Here is a 20,075-nt window from a genome sequence, read left to right on the forward strand (position 1 = left end):
CTCTCATTCTCCACAGAGAAGGTCTGCCTATCCATTTGCGGGAATTATAGTTATTATAATTTCAAATTGTTAATATTAATAATCATTATATTGTGCGTTTTATTTGTAATTTTGTATCGTTTATTGTAAAAGTGCAGTTTCATGACTTTTTCAGAGAGGTTTAATATTATTTTCGCATTGTTTATGTAAACAATTTGGGTAAAATAAACAACAACTTTGTCGATCATAAACATCATTTACATGTCAAATATATGTCTAACTAAAACATTTTTCATGTGTTATAATGCTGGAGCAAATGTTTTGATCCCTGAACCTACCTCAAACTTGACAGCTTATTCACAAGTGTTGAAAAAGGCAGCATTTTACGTAAAGCTAGCAAATACCCGATTCGTATAGACTTTTTCAATGTTTTTTATTTTTATTTTTTTATAATCTAAACTTAAAAAGTAGACCTTGATCACACATTCGTGTTTCTTGATGACAATTTTCAGGTCCACGAAAATTCATTTTTCTGAAATAAAAATTGTACTAAATTCCTGGACAGAGCATTGACGAATTTGGCAACACGAACACGTTAAAACACGTATACTTAACTAAAACGTGTCTCAAGATTCTTTTAAAAACTCAATAGAATTGGTAGTTCTAGGATAAATAAAGAAATGCTACTAGGTATATATTTTGAAAAAAAAAACGAAACGTACATTAAAAGATAAACCTAATCTCTGGGGATACTTATTTACTAAAAAAAACTGAATATATTCCTCACGCATCGCGCCCCTGGGCTCAATAAGAACGTGTCAATTAACCGCTACACTTAAAATAAAATCCCGATATTTCGTACCTGCCGAAGAATTTTAAAAGAATTGTTTTTATTTTCTGGTACCTTAAGTAAGGATCATTAAATGTTTTGTAATACATTACGCACTAGACGTAGAGAAATCCTTTTCTTTCTTTATTGAAAAGTCGCTTTTGTGCTTTACCCCTGATATATTTTATCCTGTTAAGTTTCCTGCGAAGAATAGTCTACTACTTGGGAACGGAAGGGTGTTCTAAAAGGGAACTGTAGTTTTCGGATAGTTGGCTCTCTCACCTGACGAGAAAATGTTTTCGTACATTAGTCTTTGACTTGTATTTTCCGCTTAACTTTTATCGACAGCAGTCTTAATGACGACTATTTGGTTTTTGCGATCACAAATACTGCACTCATTTGTTTTGCTACAAGTTTTAAAACGCAACTTGGATAAAATATAAACTACAACACTTGAAATTCAGAGCCAACAAAGTATTTGAACTTTATAGCTATGACTCAAGATTGATTTTATAAAGACGGTACGGGTGAAAATTTTGGTGTTTGTACAAACATAATCAAAATAAAACCTCATTTTTCTCCTTCAGTTCCTGCTAATGGTTTTGTGTTGAGTCACAGGATCACGGGAAAAATATCACATTACGGAATGATTGAATCTTTCAAAGGTTGTTTTCGCGATACTGATCCAATGAAGTGAAGTGGTTTGGCAGAGGTAATAGACTTATGTGTCATGGGAAAGATACGAACAAACATTAGCTACTCGAAACAAAGGAAGTTGAAGACAGGTTTTGATTTCTTTGAAAGAATTATATCAAGGTCAAAGAACTTCAGTAATGAAGATGATGAAGATGTCATCCTGATCTCAACGTGTGCTAACAATAAATCTTAGCTGAAGTGCGCGGTTTTGGATAGCGGAAGGAACATTGATAACAGTGATTAGTAGGAAAGGGATACGATCATCCTCTCTCTCAATTACGACACACGTCATTACGCTCAATGTCTGATAAAGAAAACATCATAAAGTATTTTTAATTTTTGTACCAGAAAGGTGTAGGTCTTTACGTTTTAGGTAATCATACCTAACTGGTCTTTGATAATGCAATTATGGTAACACACGAATCAGTATCGTATATAGAATGACGTAACAGCTGGTTAAGTTGTAACGCCAAAAAAAAATCTTGTTTCAGAAGTATATATTTTTAAAAGGCACTAAAAAATGAGATATATCTATCCAAGAATTAGATTGCGATAACCTCATATAAAATTTATACTCATATAACAAAGAACAAAAGCGGATGATAAGCTTGCTTAGAAATATATGGATGTTAGTTAATCACTGCGTAAATGATGAACGGGTTTGCTTGAAATCCAGTACTCATACTAATGCATTCCGTGTTAGCCTCTGCTAATAACGCCTCTACCAATCCATTTGCCAGTGTACACCTGCCTATTCTAATGAAATATTGGGCTTATCGTTAGCCATATTAGGAAACCTGTAAATTATTTTCAATAAACACACATATAACGTGGTTTTTTTATCCAATGTATATGTATGATGATGCTGATGCAAAAAGTGATTAAAAAATGGAGTTTCCCGAGAGTAGGGTGGTATGTGGTCACCACTCCAATTACCAATGCGCGACGTGACTGGACAAGCATTTGTGGAAAGTACAAGTCTGGGTATACCTTTATACGCGAATTGAATGTTAGTATTAATGGTACCTACTGTTTGGGAGGTAGAGTAATCTTAGAAACCACACAGCCAGTTTTCATTTTTTTTTAACTACAGTAAGTCCCATCATTTGAAAAAAGCTAGCCTAAAAGCTAGTCGTTTATAAATCTACCCTCTACATTTTTCTTTTGACTCAAAGGTATGTATTAAATAGTTTATGAGGGTGAACGATCTGGTTTAAACTGCAAACTTTTCTAGCTGTTATTCAAAATAAAGCAGTCTGTATTTGCATAAAGAATATTCATTCCTTTTGCGATTCTTTTTATTTTTCCGTACTCGACTGTGAGAAATGCTGGCAGACAATTCTACAACAGTATTCCAGTATGCTTTAAGAGCAGGTGCTTATGCGATGAGTCAACTCGTTAGGAAACTGTATTGAACTATTGTTGTATAGTATGAAGAAACTGGTGATTTTTGGTTTATAAAAATCAACCGCATTTTCTAGTAACATCCTCAATCAATGATGCTCTACAAAAAGTGTTGTATTGTGTTTTATTATTATTTTGTTAAAAAAAAAAAACAATTTTTGCGTCAGTTATTTTTAGTCCTTATTTATTTCCACTTCTTATACATGGAAAAACTTTCTTAAGAATAAAAAATCTTTTACGTGTGATAGGTAGAGTCAATATGATCTTCTTTGATACTTTTCCTTTAACCATTTATTCCTTTGTCCCCAGGAGCAGTATGCTGTGATGAGGAGTACCGGCTGGTGCGCCACCTGATGACGAAGTACGATGCCTCTGTGAGGCCCGTGGAGAACTCCTCGCAGCCACTCCTCGTCACCTTCGGCGTGTCGCTGCATCACATTATTGACGTTGTTAGTATACCTTTTTCTTTTTAATGTTTGAAGGAAAAGTTGATTTGAAGACTAAGTAGTTGGAGGTGAAGCGTAGAGCTATTTGCTAGCTTTCTGTTTTTGGCTATATTTTGCTAGTTTTCTACTGATTCTACTGATGCTTCAGCCATACTACGTTTGTTACTAGCGTTTTCCTCAGCCTAATCAGACCAAGCAAAATGAGACTGTGGAGAAAAAATAATAAAAAGATTTTCCATTTTGTTTATCATGTAATTTTTTATTGAAATTAAAAAATAATAATTATTTATTTATTCTTTTTGCACATGAAAATATGTACAAAGGCGGACTAAATGCCTGAGTCATTCTCTGCCAGTCAAGCATAGGGTGATACAGGGATAACTAATCTTAACACGTATTTCTAGGCGATTACTAAATTTGAACAGAAGTCTCACTTGTGTTCGAAAATAATGAATAGTAACATAGTTCATAATAGGATAAGTAATACTAAATGCCTCGCTACACTAGAACGGAACAAATAATCAGTGACTGTTAGGCCAGCGTAGGACTTAATGAAGCCCTATTGTGATCTAGATAATTTGTCATCAATATAAGAACAATAGAGAGTTGCCTGATCCTTCATAACTGGCATATTGACTTAGATATTAATTAATCGGAGCCTGTCTAGCTGTTGAATGAATTACATTGGGATATTTTGCTGTTATGTCTAAATCTATATCATCAATGTGATAAAGGGTGCATCCAAAATTCAGAAATAAAAAAATTTTTCATTTCTATAACGCGTCTTTTTGGGCTGTGTCGAATATGACAATAATGATTTTAAATTATTAACATAATACTGATAGTTTTATTCCTGTTTTTCTCTCTGTAAGTCTTCTTTCTGTTACAACCAAGCGGAATAACGTAGACTACTTGACGTAGTGTCGTTTATTTTATACGGGAGTTAATCAATCAAGTTAAGTACCAACATCGCACTTAATTAAAATACTGTACATGTATCTAATTACCGCCCGTGTTAATAGTCGTATTTAAGGAAAAAGCTGTTGATATTCCAGAGAGTGAACAAAGAAGACTCAATCAATCTTAGTCACACACATTCAATGTTACATTAGCTTTCAATTGCGTAGTTTTTGTTGGAGTTAGCTTTTATCGAAACTATTCTCTCCGAAGTTATTTAATTTGGTTTTAATTGAGGTCGCTTTTGTAGGCTCTTTCGTATTTTTTATGGATTCTGCATTTAAAGAATATGTTTCTTTTTCGTAAAATCTGACCGAAAATACATGTGTATATACCTATTGCTAGAAAATATTAAATTAAATGATCCAAAAGCATGACCTAACTTGAGAAGAGTTATTGAATAACAAAGCTGCTAGAAATATAAATAAAAAACAATTACAGTTTGATACACGTACGTTTGTGAATGTCCAGCTGAAGAGATCGTTTTATAAATATTAAATGACGAAACCCACTCATACCTACCAAAATAAAACAATTAATTGAAATAAACACAAAAAGGAAACAAGAGAACTCAAATGGAACAAAATATGCGATATAAGTATAAATCTGGGTTGAATAGGTAAAAACACTGAGTGAATTGCAAATAGTCACAAATATGACGATAGTAACAACATTTGGGGGGAACTCGCGAATTTCCGATCGTCTTATTAGATTTCACAGGTAGGTGAACTTGGAACGAAGTCAATCGTCTATCAGCCTTGCCTTGCTACGGTTCCATTACTATGTAAATTTAGGTAGGCTAATATTAATATTTGTTAGACGTATATTAATTTAGATAACCAGCGTTAATGTTGGAGCAAGAACTGTTGATATTGTTTTTAAATACGTAGAAAAGTAAATATTATATATTTAAGATGATGAATCAAAATTATTGTCTAAGTTTCGTTTTAAGGATGAGGTATAGGGTATGTTTTTAAGAACCGATGAATCTATTTATCACTTCATCACAGCTTTCAATTGGAAAATAGCATATGTTGATTTTGAAACTTTTTACAATCGATTCAAGAGCTTGTTCCACATTCTTATACAATGTATAATCGCTAAAACCAAAATTTCCACAAAAATAAAATAGGAAAACAGTTGATTTATTTATACATTACGTTAATTATAATCTTGCTCTACATTTTACTTGTCCATAAATTACTCGGTTTCCCAGAAAAATGAACATTTCTAATTTGTTACATGAGTACCTGTACAGAATTTATTATTATCCTTCCGTTAAAATATCAAAACACTCTTTTAAATTAGAAGCTTGAAAAGGAACAAAATGTATGTAGAAGCCATTATTATTTTTGCCAAAATAAATGTGGAATTTAAGACGTTTTTTTTTTTCGTACACTTAAAAACAAGTGGCGATGTCGCCTACTTAATTCAGTAAATATATTTTATTGGTTGAATACTCTGTAATTGTCTTGTTTGCTCATACGATAAGTTAAATATATCAAAAGAATTAAAATCTACAGAATGACTATTTTTACCTATTCGCATATTTTACATATTACATATTCAAACATGAGAAAAATATTATACTAACATGTTTATCAATACAAAGTCGCAAGTTCCTAGAAGAGTTTAATATTTTATCAAAATACGCCGTTGTTATTCCTAGGAAAGACCTGCAAGCTTATTTTTCTTTATAGTTATGTTAAGAAAAATATGTAACGTACAGTTTTATTATTGGAATAAATGGGTAATTTAAGTAACTTACGGCATGGAAGGAAACAGCATTAATCATTGTACGAGTTTTTCCCATGCTTGCGGCTGGCAAGTTGTTGATGTGGTTAAAGCCCTCTTAAGTCCTTGGGGTCTTGGATTATGTATTTGAATTACCCTACAGTGTTGTAAACTTGTTTCATTCTCAAACCATCGATTAGTAGGTAATTATTTTGTGCTGCGGCTACAATTATAAAGACAGTGTTTCATACAAATTATGTTAAAGATAAATAAATCGCCTACAAATGTACAACAAAAATAGCTGTCCTTTTCTTAAATGTTTTCAGTATTGACAGACGGAGAGATTGGCAGACTGCTCACCCTCTGTAATGTCCCTTTATCTTTTAGATAGGGACCTTATTTGACTGTCATAATTACTCTCGAGCGCACCATGATGCTTCCATCCTTCACCGCTTTATTTCAATCAAATTTAATATACTCTTGAAAGGCCTCATAAAAGTAATATTTCGTTTTCTCGACTACACCCTAAAATCTAATTTAAGCAACCGGACTTTCATTTTCCAGACAGACATACGGTCCTTAATAAACAAATGAATTAAGGTAATTTAGATTATTTTCCACAGGGACATCTGTGAGAGACGGTACTCTGAAAATTACTGCTTGAATGTTCATTTGTACCTAGCACCATTGTACATTGTCCCCTTCTCCGCACAAGAATTCAAGCCACAGTAAAACGTTGAAAACAAAAAGGTAACTTCTGTTATTTTAATTTTCAACATGAAATTTTCTTTGGCCGCATTTCAAGCATAACACAGCTTGGACCTGCGTCTAAAAATTGTACTACATTACCGCCTGTAGGTAAATGCCAACTTGTAACTTACCTTGTTCAAGATTTTTAAATTAAAATGGATTACACTTTCTCGAGTATACTAAGCAAGGCTAGACTAGTTTTGAACCAACAGTTTTAGTGGGTAAATCATCTACTTTATAACAAAATCTTGTTTAATGCTGGTTTGTTAGGCGGATTTCGCTAAAATCTAGCTTAACTTTTAGCTAACACACACCTTTATTTAAAAACAATATTCTGGAATCAAATATTTCCCTTCTAGGCATAATTTAATTTATATTATTTGAATATTTGTGGGTCACTAACAAAGGCTGTACATGACCGAAACTTTAAAGTACAAAGAATATTTGTCCTTCAACTACAGGAGATAACAGCGTGCAAAACATATGAGCCATAAAAGGGGTACGAGAGAATTAAAAATTAATTGAATAAGTAAATGCACTTATCAAATAGTGGCCCATTGCTGGGTATAGGCTTCTCCCTAATGACGCCACACTACCTGACAGTATTACCTACTCAAAATACGAAAATGGGACATAAACGAAGAGAAAAATCCTTATAGCCCTAGGTTATATCGACTTTTCCGTAAAACCATCGGCAGTCATCCGCGTCACAAACTTGTTGACTGGCTAATTAATTTAATTATTCCGTTAACGGTTTATCGGCCAAAACAGGATAAAAACAGTACTTAACAAAATAGATTTCCTTTCTTAGTAAGTGTAATAAAGTAGAGAGGGATCTTTTGAACTTTCTTGATGAATTGTTTTGTCGCGCATGGATGATAATAGTAGTACGTACTTACTTATGACGAAAATCAAAGTTTTACAGAGAAATTGAAGCGCTGTCCATTTCCTTAGAGTCTCGACGGTTGAGGAATAGGTGAGGCCCGCAGGAGAGGGTAAATAAAGGGGCTCGACCTCCCAATAGAAACTGGATTTGAGTATATGAATTCCTAAAGGAAAGTTCCTTCTATTTGAGGTGTTTTAAATGTCATTTAAGTGTCATTAATGATCTACATTTTCCACGTTTTTAAGTACTGTGCTAAAATATAACTGTGGCAGCATTAAGCCCCGTAAAAGACAATTGTTGGTCGATCACCGCTGTTAGTTCATAAGCCAATACATTACTTTGCCGCTGTCATATGTTAGTTGCATATTATGTAAGTCATTTTATAGAATTTGAACTTTCAAACAATTTCTGAAACAAAAATAAAAATAGTTTTCTATTATAAATTTAGGTTACGAAAACCATGTAGTAAAGAAATTGACTTTTCATGATGAAAAGTCTCAGCTGTTTGCAAGTGTATCCAATAAAACATTATATACTCACGGTGCGTAAGAAAAACACTAAATCCTCAAAATGGACTGTGAAAGCCACGATTAATGGTATCAATTGTTTTCGTCTACTGAAATAAATTACACATAAGTATTAAATAAAGAGATATTTATTGATTCTAATATTTTAGCTCTTCGTATAAAGGTAGAAAATAGGTTTCAATTATGACTTATAAAGGCAAAGCTGAATTATTAATAGCAGTATAATTAAGTTAAGAATATTGTGTGGGAGATTTTGATCGAAACTGGGCCCCGTAAGTAATGGATAGAAACGGAACCCTATTACTGAGGCACCGCCGTTTGTCTGTCAGTCTGTCATCAGGCCGTATCTCTTGAACCGTGACAGGTAGACAGTTGATGTTTTCCTGTTATCACTATAACAAGAAATAACGGTTATTGCAGTCATAAATAAGTAGCGTGACAAATAAATTTGTGGCTTCCCATTGAAACTTATTTATTGCCCAACCGGATTCTTTCTCTATAACCTACTGGAACGTAACCCTCAGTGTCGAGAATCTTGCAACTGCACGTGTTTTAATTAACATGAGTATTTTTAGTAACTCCAGAAACAAATGCAAACATAATCTACGTTTTTATATTTCTATAGAAATTTCTGCTACATTATTATGAATAGTTATGAGCCTCTTTATCCTTAAAACTAACATGAACTGACACGATACTAATTAATAGTTACTTTCTTCTTGTTTGCACATGTAGGTACTATTTGTTTGTATGTATTTATTTTTATACAAATAAGCTTGAGTTTCCGTACAGGCCCTATTATAGGCCTGATATACCTACCAAATATATCATTTTTTCAAAAGAGTGACATTCTTTTTAAATAAACAATTCAAAGTTGCGTCGCTTATTGAAAAGGAATGTCATTACCATGGATTTGGATTTCTAATCATGCTCTTTCGTTCTTGAATTAATAAATCGATTTGTAGCAAAAAAGAGGACAGTATTCAGTCGTTTTCGGAAGTTAATAAAAATGACTTCAGTAAAACTTCTCGAATTTAATCCGGTGAAGAAATAAGTTGTGGTATAGAAAAAGGAAATGCTTTCGAGCTGAGATTCATAGACGTATTGCAGCTATATTTTATACAATAATTCATCATGCCATATAAATCATGAAACCGACCGTTGCTTAGCTGTAGACTGGTCAAGCCAATGATAAAGAGCTACGAAATACGACTCGTGAAAAAATACCCGGTATTGAATAAAGCTAATTAAATCAATTATTTCTTTTCCATCGCATTGACAGGGTTTTAACAAACAAATAAACCAGTGAAACAAAAATGCGATTGCGTAAAAAAAAATGTTTTCAAAAGTATCAAATTGATTTACCAAATTTCAATCCCAATACTAATGAGTTTGACTACACTTTATGAACTAAAATCCATCAAGTCATTTGAAACAAAAAACGTGCCAAAGAAACAAATGTACAATAAAAAACCTAGGGTTAAAAGTTACGTGATTAATAACGAACTCATGAAGTTAAATAAAAGAATTGAGTAACGACCACTGAACCCTTTTCTAAAGGTTCTAATTCCACCTCCATATTTTCTGAAAAGGGTCCTAGGGATCCGTTGGATGCAGTTGTGAGCCCATCAGTCATGGAAAAGGTCGATAAGTATATTTAACAATGGAAGCCTAAGATATGATAATACTACCTTATTGTGATAATGACGTTATGGTTAGATTTCCATAGGAACCCTCATCTCCTTTCAAATCAACCTTTCCCTGATGCGTGTTATATGGTAACACCACATAAAATCATATCGTGGGTACTTCAAGGTAAATCTCGATAAATTTTACTACATAATGTCGATGTTATCGATGATCCGTTATTTTGGGGTTTTTCACAACAATTTTTTTACTACTTTTAAGGGAAAGTCTTACGGGGTAAAGCGGAAGGAATACATTTTATCAAATAAGTATCGATGACTAGACATGTTGCTCGCTCCTTTACCAGAGATGACATGGCGATATTAAAATGAAGATGGGAAAAGTTTTACTGAACTCAATATTGTAAGAAAACGTGTGTTCAGAATCAGCAATTTTGTCTTAGTTCAAATTGAAAAATTCAGACAACTCATTTCCCAAATGAGATCATTCAAATCAAGAAGAATACTATGTTACTTTAACATTACATTTTATTTAAGCAACGTAATTTTAAATCAAGACTGAATTTGAGTAGGAAAATATCTTTCATAAGAGTATTCATAATTATCAACTACGAGTTTTGGTTGTGACCCCACCAGTCCAATAGCCCATTTTCTACAGCACTTTTGAGTCCAAAACCTGTTAAAAAAATCGGCTGTTCGGAAAAATGTAGGCACGAGAGCAAACCAGTAAACTAAATTACTAGAATTTATTTTGGTGTTAACTAACAATATTTTAGAACTAATATATAAGTACTACTTCGAATTTCACAAGAAAAATTTACAAGCTCTGTTTATAGGTACAAAAACCCCAAATAGGCTTTCATAATGAAGTTACAGAAGCTTTCAGGCCACATTGTGAAACCATTTAGAGTTCTAAACGCTTTAATGAATAAATTAATTGAATGAGACCGAATATGTGCTGAAAGAAATGGGAACAATAAAATGTATGGTTGGATGAATGCATGCATTGTTGCATGCACGGGCCTATTGTATTTGTTACTGTATTCTCAGATTGTGAATTCATAATGAGGTCATTCGTTTATGGATATACTAGGTTTTGCCCGCAGCTTTGCCCGTGTGACTGTCTATTTACGTGGCCAGTTTAATATTGTGTAGTAATCTATGAGAAGAATAATATTTGGTGCGGCAATGTGATGTTTATCAAACATTTTTAAACGTTTTCATTCAAAAAACATTCAATCAAATTGATAATCTAATCTGTTAGTGCCTACTTAACTATCCGATTTTACAATTTAAAAATTGATAAGGATTGTTTAAAGGTCCAAAGACCCCAAATAAGCTGAAATTTTTAATTAGAAAATGTATTTTTGCAATTACTTAAAGTATGACTACCAAAGATTAGTTTCATAGCTACTTTAAAAAGCTTATGAAATCTTTTCAAGTAGCTTTTAAAATTTAATGGCAAACAATTTCAGAACCTCTAACGAATTGAACTTGTGTGCTAGCTTTTATGAGTCACGACCTGAAATATGAGTGATATTGCGATAGCCGCTGATTAATAATAAAACTGGTATATCCGAGAGGTTTCACGATTCAAAACTGTCATCTTACTCAGTCACGCATGCACGCATAGGTGAGAGTGAGTGGTTGAGGACACGACGCTGAGTTTGATATGCTGCGGGTTTAATCCCCGCGTTTCACAAACATTTAAGTCAATGCACAAAGACTACCACAGCATTTGTAAATCACACAAATGCTTGTCACGAACAAATGACTGCAATGCCACCACTTCTTTACATTCTTTTTTGAAAGATCTTGCGAGTTTAATTTCATTTGCAAAATACATATTATTCGCGGGACTTGTCAGCCGAGTGTGTCATCAAAACCTCTTTTTATAGAACCTCCAGGTCGCCAAAGACGCAGTTATCGATAAATTTATGTCAAATCGAATACATTATTCATACAAAAAATTCTTTTTCATATTCTTTAATATGGTAAAATCATTCCAAAAATATAACATTCATATTCATTTAGAATAATTCAGATCTTTCTATAAGTGAGCGTAAAATAGAGATTATTTTTCAGCGTATAAACTGAAACGTACCAATGTATATTTCACATTTACAGTTTCGAATAATAAAATGTTGCTTTGAATCATCCAACATTGTTAAAAGTTAGTTTCTCGAGTTAGGCATGCGCGGTTTTATTATTTTGTATAAAAAATGGATATGTCCGCAGCTCAATGGGTTTCAAAACAAACTTTAACAACACGAGCGGTACAACCTTTATTCTCGTTATAACGTACCCGGGGATTTGCTTTTATTTAATACATAATCTATAAATGTTAACGAGGAGCTTCATAAATTAAAACTTTAATGAATACTCTACTAGTAAAACAATTAGCTGTTTGCGTAAACGCACATCCTTACTTGCTTTTCGAATTCCCAGACAGATGCTATAAATATAGGCAAAAACTTACTTTCAGTTTGCTATTTTTTTAAATAATAATGTACATTTTCATTAGAATGATTGTGCCGTAACCAGAAAGCATTTTAAGGGTTTCTCGTTTTATATTTCATTATCAAGGCAAAATAATTCATGGTACAATTTTTAAGGAATCGGTGGTCTGGAAGAAACATACCAAAACCATACTTAGGGATAAGCATATTTGTCTCATAAAAATAAATGACTAGTTACAAGTTCACTATAAAGATTGCTGGTATTATTAATTTGCTGAATTTTAAAGAAATAACTTTAATTTCCTGCGGTTATTTTAAAAGTAAAATACTCTATGAAATCACGAGTGGTTAGTACGTTACTATAATCGTTAAAATCTTTAAGCAAAATGCTTCGTTTCACGTGTAGGGGAAGGTGGGGTAAGACGGGGACCTTAAGGTATTTCATAAATAAAACCCATCTTTTTTAATTGCACAACGTAGGAACTTTTATTAATTAAATAATCAGTCTTTCTTCTTTTAATAACAATCAGTCAAAACAAAAAAAAATAAGTTCTTCTCATAAAAATATAAACTTTTAAAAAATAACTGAATCACCCCATCTTACCCCACCTATAGGGTAAGATGGGGTATACCCCTGGGGTAAGATGGGGTATAGACTATTTAAGCGCCGTCATCTTCACAAACCGGGCAGATATGTTCAGCTTCGTCATCGCTGTCTTCCACTCCTGCACAGACACAATGCGCTCACTTGCCTCAAGTACGATAAGTGATACAAGTATGATAATCGGAATACAAGCCGCGACAGTATAGACATTCTGTATCTTCTTCTTCTGTGCCTTTTCGCTTTTCGGTTTTTCAAGTTCTCTTTATTGTTATTTTTGTCATTTACTTTTTGTTTGTTACATGTGGTTTTAGTTTCTACCTATTTTAGTTTTCCTCTCATTCTTTTTTATATAGAAAAGCAGTAATAATAGCTGCTTTTCCCCTTCTTCGAACTTGTCTTGGTCTTTTTTCGGCGAATCGCGAATAAGGCATTAACTTTTTCGGGCTAACCAGATGGAATGCATCATTATCTATATAATCATTTACTGTTGCCTGCTTGAGACATGAGGTTGAAGCAGTTGGTGGAGGTGGAGAGTTTGCTAAATGATTTACGGCGGTGTAGCCATTTAAGCATCAGGAAATGACAACATTACTGTTTTTGGAACTGTACTATAAAAAAATAGTTAATGTTGAATGCAATCTCAATACAAACTGAATAACAACTCAGCGGATAAGATCGGGTACCTACCCCGTCTTGCCCCACATAAGTGTCCCATCTTTCCCAAACTGGACTTAAAAGTTGTATTGAATTTTTAGAGGTTATAAATCAAAAGAAACCGGCATGAATTAATGAGTTTACAATAGTAAAATAAATACAAATTAACAAAAAAAATATGTCACACATTATGTTTATCATACATTATAACAGTCATGCACTTTATATGCTTCAATAATTAGATAAAACCACTTCAAATTTTAAAAATGTACTTACCATGAAGAATCGTGCGCTCCTTCGAACAAACTTTTTGCGACTCTAACAAGTACTGATAAATACGACTAGATGGCGTCAAAATAACTTTTCAATTAATACTGTATTATATATTTTTGGAGGGTCCCCATCTTACCTCGCTACCCCGTCTTACCCCACCTTCCCATATAGGAACAAAACTGAGGTAACTTAAAAGCAGTTTTACAGTCATACAACTTTGCCTTAAATAAAGCGGCCTGCGAAACACATTTCAGTATCTCAAGTATTTCTGAGGTTTATGGTCTTTTAAGAGCATGTTAGTTCGTTTTGAAGTTCAACGTACCAGAGAATACTTCGTAAGGAAACACTCCAGCTGTGAAGAAAACGTGAAACTTTATCCTTATAAATATGTTATGCGATTTTATTTGATTTGCTAAATCGCTGTCAAACTCGTTTAGAAGTCACTAAATTAAACTGTTGATTTTCGATTCACGTGATATCTACAAAACGTCATCATTTTCAATACCTTTTATCATTTACTTGTGGATACTCGTAGCTTCGAGATTTCTCTCGAATTTCCTCGGTTCTTATTGTATGGAATTCATCCGTTGTGCGGGTGAGTTCGACCATGGATATCGGCAGTCATTTGTTTCTTTTTGCTTGTTCTTTCCTTTCACCAAGATTATTGGTACGCAGCCTTTCGATACACTTTGCTGGTGTAGTCTTGGTTGTTCATTACTTTCGGTTTACCGAGTCGCGCCTGCTTCGTCATTCATCAAATTTCTGAACCACCGGCGCGGGTTTTTTAATTTCCTTTGATGTGTAATATTTTTTCCATCATTTATGTATTAAGTTCATAATCTTTTGTACGGCGAATATGAAATAAGGTCAGGTTTTATTAATCGGGTGTGTTTATTTTAACAAAGGTATTCGTTGTACAAGATTAAAATGTTACATATTTGATAACCTATCAGTCTTTATTTTAAAGAATTTAATGTTGTATACTATGTCAATTCTATAAACACGATTTCATTTTGAGGATTACACGACAAGAACCAATTAGGGAAATAAGTTTTCATCATTTTAGTAATTTGTTTTTTTCCGTCGGACCTCGAAACTTAATAAGTTGGATAGGCCTTAGGCAGTCTTTTGATACATCCATTAACCATCGTATTTAATATTAATAATTATACAATATTTACTTAAGTTCCCCTGAAATTCTAATGTAAGTGCTGAAATAACTTTACATAGTCCTAGTTCATACTACGGGTTTGTGGATAAACCCCTGTGCGAATTTTAGATTAATGTAGTTGGAGATAACTCGAACTTTGTAGAAGGACCTTGGTTAATGAGTTGTGCGAATGCGAAATCTGTGAAATAATAACTGTAAGTTAGAATATGGGAGAACTTGATCAATTGTCTTTGTTTCTATTAAAAACAATATTTAATTTAGTTGTGCTATGCTATGAAAACAATATTATCTAAAAAGCTGTACACAAAACTAATAATTACACAGGTACCACAATTATGAATTGTATTCGTAGAGAATTCAGATAAATAATATTTCCTTGTTACAAAGAATATTGTATAAAAATGTATCAATTTACTTTGGGAAAAATCTATTTAAAGTATTGAGTATTGATATTTTATTTAGAAAATTAATATTAAATTTACCGATAAAATATCAGCCATTCCCCGTTGATATCTTTCCTTTATCCCTAGATTTCGTAAAAGCAATTTTAAGGTTATCAATCAATTTATTTTGAGAACTATACGGAGATATATATGTTATGAACAAAATTAGCCAATAACAAGATAATTCGGTACCGTTAACATTAAAACGTCTTTAAAGCGTAAAAAAATCGTGAAACCTGTTGCTCTATTGTAACCTTCTTTTAAGCATACAATCCTTTTATTTTTTTATTAATACCTTGGCCTTAAATATACGATCATCTTTCATATAAGGCAAATATTATGACATTCATTGTTGACCGTTTTGACGTGGGCATGGAGCAGGAAAGGGCAACGTCGGCCATTTTGTATACTGTCAGGTATAAAACTCCCTCATTTTTCATTTTTATTGTGGTTTTTGAATTAACAATTGTTCTTTAAAGGTTCTTTTGACAGACGAGATAATCATTGTGATGTTCATTATTTTATTGGAGTCATCTCAGCTGAATTTAAAACTTTAATTTTTTTGCACTCATATAACGTATAGCTCTTTTTCTATGTTTATCTACTAGAAAAAAAGATTTATACACCTTTTTCTTGAATAATACTTCACTCTAGACTTTCAATTTAGACATCACAGCTCAAGAAGTCGTCTTTCTTCTAAGCTTAAGTTGGCTTCAACTTTGCTATCACCTGAAATTACTATGCCAGAAAGATATACCGAATATTTTGTGCTGCAAATTGGTGTATACTGCGGTATACAGTTGGCTCTTCTCCAAAAGCATGGTAACTGAAATGTGACCGATCCTCCCTCTTTTTGACACGTCATACAATGCTTGTGTATTCCGAGAAGTTCTTTAGACACATGGCTATCCGGATTGTATGCTGAAGGTTATGAAGGTACTGCGAAAATAAATATGTTGAAAGCAAAGACAACCAAACTTATTTAAAGTTTTCCAAAAAGAGATTTTTATTCTTCAGTGACCGTAGTTGATCTTTATACGCTTAGGATTAGAGCATCCGCTGCTAATTAAACAATGACAAAATCAAGTACGGGGGAATCAGATACGGACACTAAAAACAACATCTAAACCTTAGATTTTTTTCTTCTGAAAGAAAAATTTCGAATGAAGTTCCAAACGTATGACATCAAGGTTCGACAAAAATGCATAGATTCGTTAAAACTTCATTTTTTTTGCATACATAAAGATTTTTCCGATTGCAAGCATCGGAAGTGAACGATAATTTAAGTAGGGAGGAACGTCAGTTAGCGAGATACTTGTTAGCAATTTAATCTGATACCATATGGGTCTCATAATTGTAAAACGATCTACACGTAAATTCCGGATTAAGACCTCTTTGCTTTCAGCGTATTATGAAAATGCTGTTACCATATTTCTTTATCTTCTTTCCCTGAGATTTTCTCATAACTCATTATTCGGTTGTTATTGGAAGATTGCAAGGGATTATTCGTATTCCTTATTGAAGATATTTCAGGCATTTTTATATTGAACGTAATTCCGCATCAATTTTTTCGTCGTTAAGCGTGGAAATTTCCAGTAATCATACTCTACTTAAAAAGTTTACGGCTCTTTTAGTTTTATAGGTTGTTTTAGGTACTCAGAGATTAGCTATCGTCGTTAGGCACCTGATTCCCGAAAACTAAGCCCATAAAATACCACCAAAAAAATTGCTTTCAAAGTAATTACTTCTAGCGAACAGTTTAAATTATTTTGTAAAGACGGGTGGCTAGTGTCAGAAAAAGATAATTTATTCTAACCATTAGTCATTCGTCCCTACTAAATAAGGAAAAACTCCCTAATGTTTTATACGATTTTCGTTAATCTTTTGCAGTATTTCTGCAACAGTAATTCTTGTTAAACTTGGATTGCTTTTCAAAGTTCACGAGAACAAAAGAGTGCTCTTCCCAGTTCTTGGCAATTGTTTTGTGTTGGATTATATTCATCAGTTTCTTTCCAGAAAATCAGGTTTCCAATTTCATGGAATATTGAATTTGTTACAGTTTTAAATTGAGGAAGGAAATTGCATTTTACTAAGATAATCACTTGGTATCTCGTTTTGGTAGATAAATATTGTGCGGAAATGATTATAATTCATCCTAAAACTGTGCACTTTCATTTGTTTCTTTTTGTTGTTAGTTTCATTTCCTTCCCCTCTTGTAATTTACTTTGGTCGATTCACTGAATAAACCGCTTTATTTTTAATTGAAAGAGTAAAAAGTTAAATTAAAAGAAAACGAGTGAATTAATTTGTTAATCATTTCATTCTTTTGTTGCAGGAAGAAAAAGACCAACTTCTCACAACCAATTGCTGGATCACACAAATCTGGACAGACTATCACTTGAGATGGAATACCAGTGACTTCGACGGCATTGGTGTCATCAGAATACCATATGAAAGAGTCTGGAGACCAGACATCATACTTTATAACAAGTAAGTTATACGTAAGAACAAAAAAACATTAAAGTCAGGCCTTCGCCCTTTAGATATCAAAGACAAATGATAAAAATAAAAAACAAAAAGGTTTTGTTAAAAGTAATCATGAATATAAATAATAAAATATAAATTCAAAGCTAATAAAAAGTTACTCGCTGTTGCGAAAAAAGAAACGTTCTTTTTTCAAATAGATTTCATTCAATTTAAAAATAATGTTTGTGCATAGATTTTAAAGGTCCCATAGTATAATCTGTGGTCGCTTCTGACACATGTTACAAATACTAAAAGCGGGAAAAGTGAAAAGTTTATTTGCTTGTGTAAATTCGTGTACTTATTATGTACTACAAAGTATTGGTACTTAAAACAAGTGTCTGTGTGTTATTGGTGGCAAATAAAAGTAAGCAAGACTTAAATACACTAGTGTATAAGTTATATGTGAAAAATGTTAGTTATTATAACCAGTAACCACTCAAATTATGCTTATCATTCTTTGGAAGGCAATGCCAAATCCAGAAAGTACCAAATCAATAATGTGAATGCCTATCCTGAAATATTGCTAACTCATACAGAACAACATATTTATTACGAACTAATCTTCTTAGGCTTATCGAAATACTCCAAATCTTACGAAATTACATATTACTTGTACCCTTCTGCCTAAGGCCCTGTGCACATTATGATGAGCCACGGATTTATACTACACACGAAAACATACTTTAAAACTAGCACAGTAAAGTACATAAATGTTTGAAATAAACATGCCATTGAAAACGCGGGAACTTCGGTAGTATTTTTTTGCAAACCTCCGACCAGTAGTTTTAAAGTTCATTTTTGTGTGTCTGTTTCTTTGCGCTACGGTGTATGTGCACCAAGCCTAAATATAGGCAACTCTCATGCAAATCCATCAAAGCTTACCGATTGATTGATGAGATCGCTAAAACATTATAATAATAATCAATCTCACTGGCTTATCTTAACCTTTGTTTTATTACAAGACTGTATTAATGAGATGATATTATTTTCGTATCTAGGAGAATTCGTTTACTCATTATCCAAAAAAAGCTGAACTGAATAAAATAGATTATTAGTGAATTACTTTCACGAAATCAGGATTAATTTTGGCTTTGAATGTTATAGTGCATTTTTATTTAATAAGCAACTTCTTGTATATTGGAAAATTAAATGCTTTTTTGTTAGGTACCTTTAAAAATCATATTTTTTTAATTTACATTTAAAAAGTTTTCACATATAGAACAAACTTGATTTTGAGAGGTTTGCTACGCTATTTTTTTATATTATCATAGCTTTTTATTTACTGTTATAACACATGATGCTTGCATAGATTAATAATGCTGAAAGAAGCTTACAAAACCCTTTCTTTGAGTTAAAGCTATCTCCAATCTCCATCCCATACTACTTATATGAAAATTAGTTAAATGGTTTAGACAGACAGTTCCACATAACAGAGAAACTTGCTAAATTGCCTCTACAAAAGCATTCCCTCCGATTACAATAATTGTTTACCAAAATAATTATAATTTTCTGCCTAATTATCCCCTTTACATTCCGTGTCTAATTAGAGGCTCTTGTATTTAGATTACACGCCGTGTTGTTTCAATATTACCAGCCGTATAATGGATTGTGGATCAATATTTTGACAGGGACCAAATGCTATCAAGAGATCATTCCCTGTACTACAATCTCTTAAAACAGAATTGTTGTCATAGTGCGAGCAAGACGGCGCACTACAATAAGTATGACGCCATCTTGCTTCCACAATGGTAACCATCTTGTTAAAAGAGTTCGTGGTAAGTGCGAGCTGTGTACCTACTGTGCTCCGATGTTTATCAACACCTCAAAATTGTTTAGATCGACTTAACCGTAATGTGATAAAGAAGATTAAAAGCTACAGCTTTTTGTTTTTGTTTTTGCTTGATAAAGGAAATATTTTTATGGTTTCAAAAAGTAATGATGTTTTTCTCGAATTTTCCAAGATCAGTTAGGTAAATTAGGTACAGTGCACATTATTAGAAATAACTGAATGTCATAATAACTTAAGTGTTCGTATCTACTTACCTTCGTGCAACTCGTATTTAGTTCAGTATATGACGGAAATTTTAAGGA

The 20,075-nt window shown here is 32.8% G+C and overlaps 1 protein-coding gene across 1 annotated transcript in view; it reads left to right on the forward strand.

Annotated features, from left to right (window-relative positions):
• The first annotated feature begins 3,195 nt into the window (after positions 1–3,195).
• Positions 3,196–20,075, forward strand: part of LOC113501915 (neuronal acetylcholine receptor subunit alpha-10-like) — a 45,424-nt gene continuing 28,544 nt past the window's right edge. Inside the window, exons 1-2 of the mRNA XM_026883227.1 lie at positions 3,196–3,357; positions 17,794–17,948. Coding sequence (XP_026739028.1) covers positions 3,262–3,357; positions 17,794–17,948 — 251 coding nt within the window. The 5' untranslated portion in view covers positions 3,196–3,261. The remainder of the gene's footprint in view (positions 3,358–17,793; positions 17,949–20,075) is intronic.

The sequence above is a fragment of the Trichoplusia ni genome, chromosome 16, assembly GCF_003590095.1.
Source record: "Trichoplusia ni isolate ovarian cell line Hi5 chromosome 16, tn1, whole genome shotgun sequence".
Lineage (NCBI taxonomy): Eukaryota > Metazoa > Arthropoda > Insecta > Lepidoptera > Noctuidae > Trichoplusia > Trichoplusia ni.